Genomic DNA, 3,297 nt, shown 5'->3' on the forward strand with positions numbered 1-3,297 from the left:
CTTCAAAAAGCTTCCTTTTATTTTTCCCATTTCTGCAATCAATTACGTTGGCATGAAGATTTCCTTCGGTACGTAGGTCCGGAGTCGTAAGAAATCACGAGTAAAGCCAAGTTTAGCTGAAAGGAAGAGGGAGATGCGGGGTGCTGGGGCCTGAGCTCACTGGCACTAAAGTTGGCATCCGTTAGCTCAGTCCCCAGACAAGTAGGACACAGCTACCACACCCCTTGGCAGGACTTGGGGACACTCTCAGACCCAGGCTGCCCCCCAGGCACTCCTGGTCTTGAGGGAAGCAGAGAAGTCCACAAACAAATATAAATATGGAAGGACGAGACACAGGCGATGAGGAGCACCATGTGTTCTCTGCGGTCTGCTCAAGTAGGCCAGACATGCTGGGGACAGGGACACAGGGAGGCGCCCCAGAGAAGGGAGTATCAAAGCAGAGACTCGAAGCTCAGGAAAGGGGAGTGGAAGAGTCCAGGCCCAGGGGCCTCTCAGAATCAACAGCAGCACCCCACAGAGGACTCCATGGGCCAGAAGCTGCTCTAGGCACAGGCCTCGGTCAGGTACTCAGGGAGACACCGCCCTTGTCCCCTCAACCTGATGACTCCTGCGGGAGGGAAAGAAGGGGGATGTGTGAGTCCAGACTGGGATGGAGGGGGACAAGGACGAGACATGCTGAAGTGAGCCAGGGACAGAGGACAGGGTGAGGAAAGAATGCAGCCAGCATAGGAGAGACTCACCCCGAAGCCAAAGAAAACGATTACAGAACCACACCACAGGCACAGCTCTGTTTGGAGCTGAGGATTCTGGGGGCCTCTGACCCAGCGCCCTGGGCCGGCTGGGGGAGGCAGAAGCTGGGCAGCCTCCTTGATGGAAAAACCTTCCAAGGACGGCCACGCAGCACAACTTTTGTCTGTCTCATGCTCCCCCAGCCTTTCTTCCAAAGTGACAGAAACCTGGACTTCTTTAGGTTTAATGTTCGTTCTGATGTGAGGGAAAAAACTGAACATCGGCTTAAAATACACAATTAAAACTGTCTTTGTTACACGAATTTTTAGAGTCTAAAGAAAAAAACTGACTTCCATAAACCAAAATTAGAAACCTCACTATTTCTTGTTTAGCTGAATATGAGCTTGTTTTTGTAGTGGCCAGAATTTTTCCTGATTTCTCATTCATTCAGAAAAACAAAAAGACATCTTGAAGGCCATCTGTTAGCTGAAAACATTTTTAGAGACACATTAAGTACAAGTACCTGTTAATATTCTTCAATATAAAAGCCCAAGTTATTCTCAAAACATAAAAGATTTGCTATATACCACAGGCGACTGGGGAGAGAGAAGGGATGAAGCAACAGGTGAAGGCCCGACCTGCAGCGGAGGCCTCCCTCTGGGGAATCCGGGACGAAGCGCCTGGAATGCCGCCATGGGCCAGGGGCCTCCGAGGGGCGGGGCGCGTGGGCTGGGAGACCACCCGCAGCAAGAGCGGGATGACGCCACATGGGGCCCTGCGGGACGCTCGGGGCCCCTCCCCACCAGGCACCCGGCACCGGCTCGACCACCCGACCGCAGCGGGGGGTGGCCCGCAGCTGGCAGAGCCACAGGCGTCGTCATTCGGGCATCCTGGCCAGCGTTCTCACTACTTCCCCCACGCGCCCCAGCTCCGTCACAGCCCCGCCAGGAAAGCAGGGCCCAGGCCTCCCGTGCCTGTCTGGCCGTCCCTCCCACCTGCGTGCAGGGCGGTGACAGGACCTGATGGGGGCAGGAGCCTAGCCCAGGACAGCTGGGCAGGCATGGGTCAGAGCGGACGCCGCGGAGCCCCATCTGAGCCGGGCCTTGCAAACGGGGAGGGGGTCAGGAAGGAGCACAGTTAGCACGTTAAGCTCCAGATGCCCAAGGTCAGCAGAGAGGCGGGTGGTCCGCACAGATCCAGACTCCGGGGTCCGAGGAGAATGGCAGAGAGCATGCTGGGAGGGCCAGCCGGGTCAACGCGGGCAGTGCCGCAGTGGAGCAATGGGAGGGACAGGAGAGAGGAGCGGCCAGGGCAGCTGACCGGCCAGGCCTCAGAGGAGAGGGGGCGCTGACGTTTTCAAACAGGAGGGCCTCCTTTGAAAACATAAAGGGCGATGCGAACGCGGAGCGCACCCACTTCCCCAGAAAGGCCAGAAACGTCCCAGGGGCCCTGAGGTCTGAAGCGGGCTCGGACAGACCCAGGCAGGTACCTCGAGCGCCTTCGTGTAGGCGCCAACGTCCAGCATCAGGCCAGAGGTCTCCTTGTAGTAGCGCCTAGAAAGAGCAGAAGGGGACAAGGTGAGCTGAGCCCATGCTCCAGGAAATGCCGAGAGAAACCGCCCTGTCCTGGTTCTGCCAGCTCAAGAGAACCGAGTCATGGGGGAGGGTCAGTCCACATGCCATGCTGAGAATGACTGAGGAGGTCAGCACAATGGGGCCCACTGGCGGGCCGCCACACTGGGTACGAGAGACCATGGGCCAGCAGCTCTGTCAGAATGGCCCCTGCTGCCAGGCTTGTGGGGCCCCACCGCAGTGATTAACAGGGGACCCACGGGGCAGATGGATCCAGTTGCTAACAGGGTAAAACAAGAGACCTGTGTTCTGGGAAGGACAGCAGCCCCACAGAGCACGTGGGGAACCCCTACTTGCTAATCATTAACCCCTAATTACTGCCTGCAGAACAAACCCCATTAGTCCCACAGCGCCCTGCCGCGTCTCCTATTAGCCAGAGGTCAGAGAGGCGCCGGGCTCGTGGGCGCCAGATGCTTTCCCAGACGACTGCGGCCCCCGGTCTCCCTGGGGACTAAGACAGCTCGGCTCTCGGGACCCTTCGCCCTTCCCCATGCCCTTCGAATTGGGGCGACATTAAACAGCGGGTACGCACGGAGCCAAAGAGAAGAAGGGCGAAGTGTGCTGACCTTGGGGTTCAAACCTGTGCTCGCTGCTTTTTAACAGCGGGACTCTGAGTAGCTTAAGCCCACTGGGCCCGAGTTTCCCAATCCGCCAAATGGGCGAAAACAAGGCAAAACAGAACAGCACCCACCTCACGGATCACTGAAAGGCTTGAACAGAATAATGTGTGCAAAGTTCCTAACATGCTGCTAGCATACGGCAACTGCTCAAAATACAGTGGAGAATATTACTGTAAATAATTGTTCATCCAGACTGGGAAACAGGCAGTCAGCGCTGAGCTGGGGAGGAAAGAATGAACACAGGTCTAATTTGTGGGGCTGAAACCTGTTCTGTGCCCATAGGAAACACGAGCTGCCCCAGAGCTGTGCCCTTACTC

At 56.8% G+C, this 3,297-nt stretch overlaps 1 protein-coding gene across 5 annotated transcripts in view; it reads right to left on the reverse strand.

The window, feature by feature from the left end:
- LHPP (phospholysine phosphohistidine inorganic pyrophosphate phosphatase) overlaps window positions 1-3,297 on the reverse strand; it is a 121,001-nt gene that overhangs the window by 77,701 nt on the left and 40,003 nt on the right. For all 5 annotated transcript variants that reach the window (XM_025047536.1, XM_006912871.3, XM_025047535.1 and 2 more), the window contains exon 4: window positions 2,219-2,282. In XM_025047536.1, the coding sequence (XP_024903304.1) occupies window positions 2,219-2,282 (64 nt within the window). The remainder of the gene's footprint in view (window positions 1-2,218; window positions 2,283-3,297) is intronic.

Source organism: Pteropus alecto, unplaced genomic scaffold (assembly GCF_000325575.1).
Source record: "Pteropus alecto unplaced genomic scaffold, ASM32557v1 scaffold74, whole genome shotgun sequence".
Classification (NCBI taxonomy): Eukaryota; Metazoa; Chordata; class Mammalia; order Chiroptera; family Pteropodidae; genus Pteropus; species Pteropus alecto.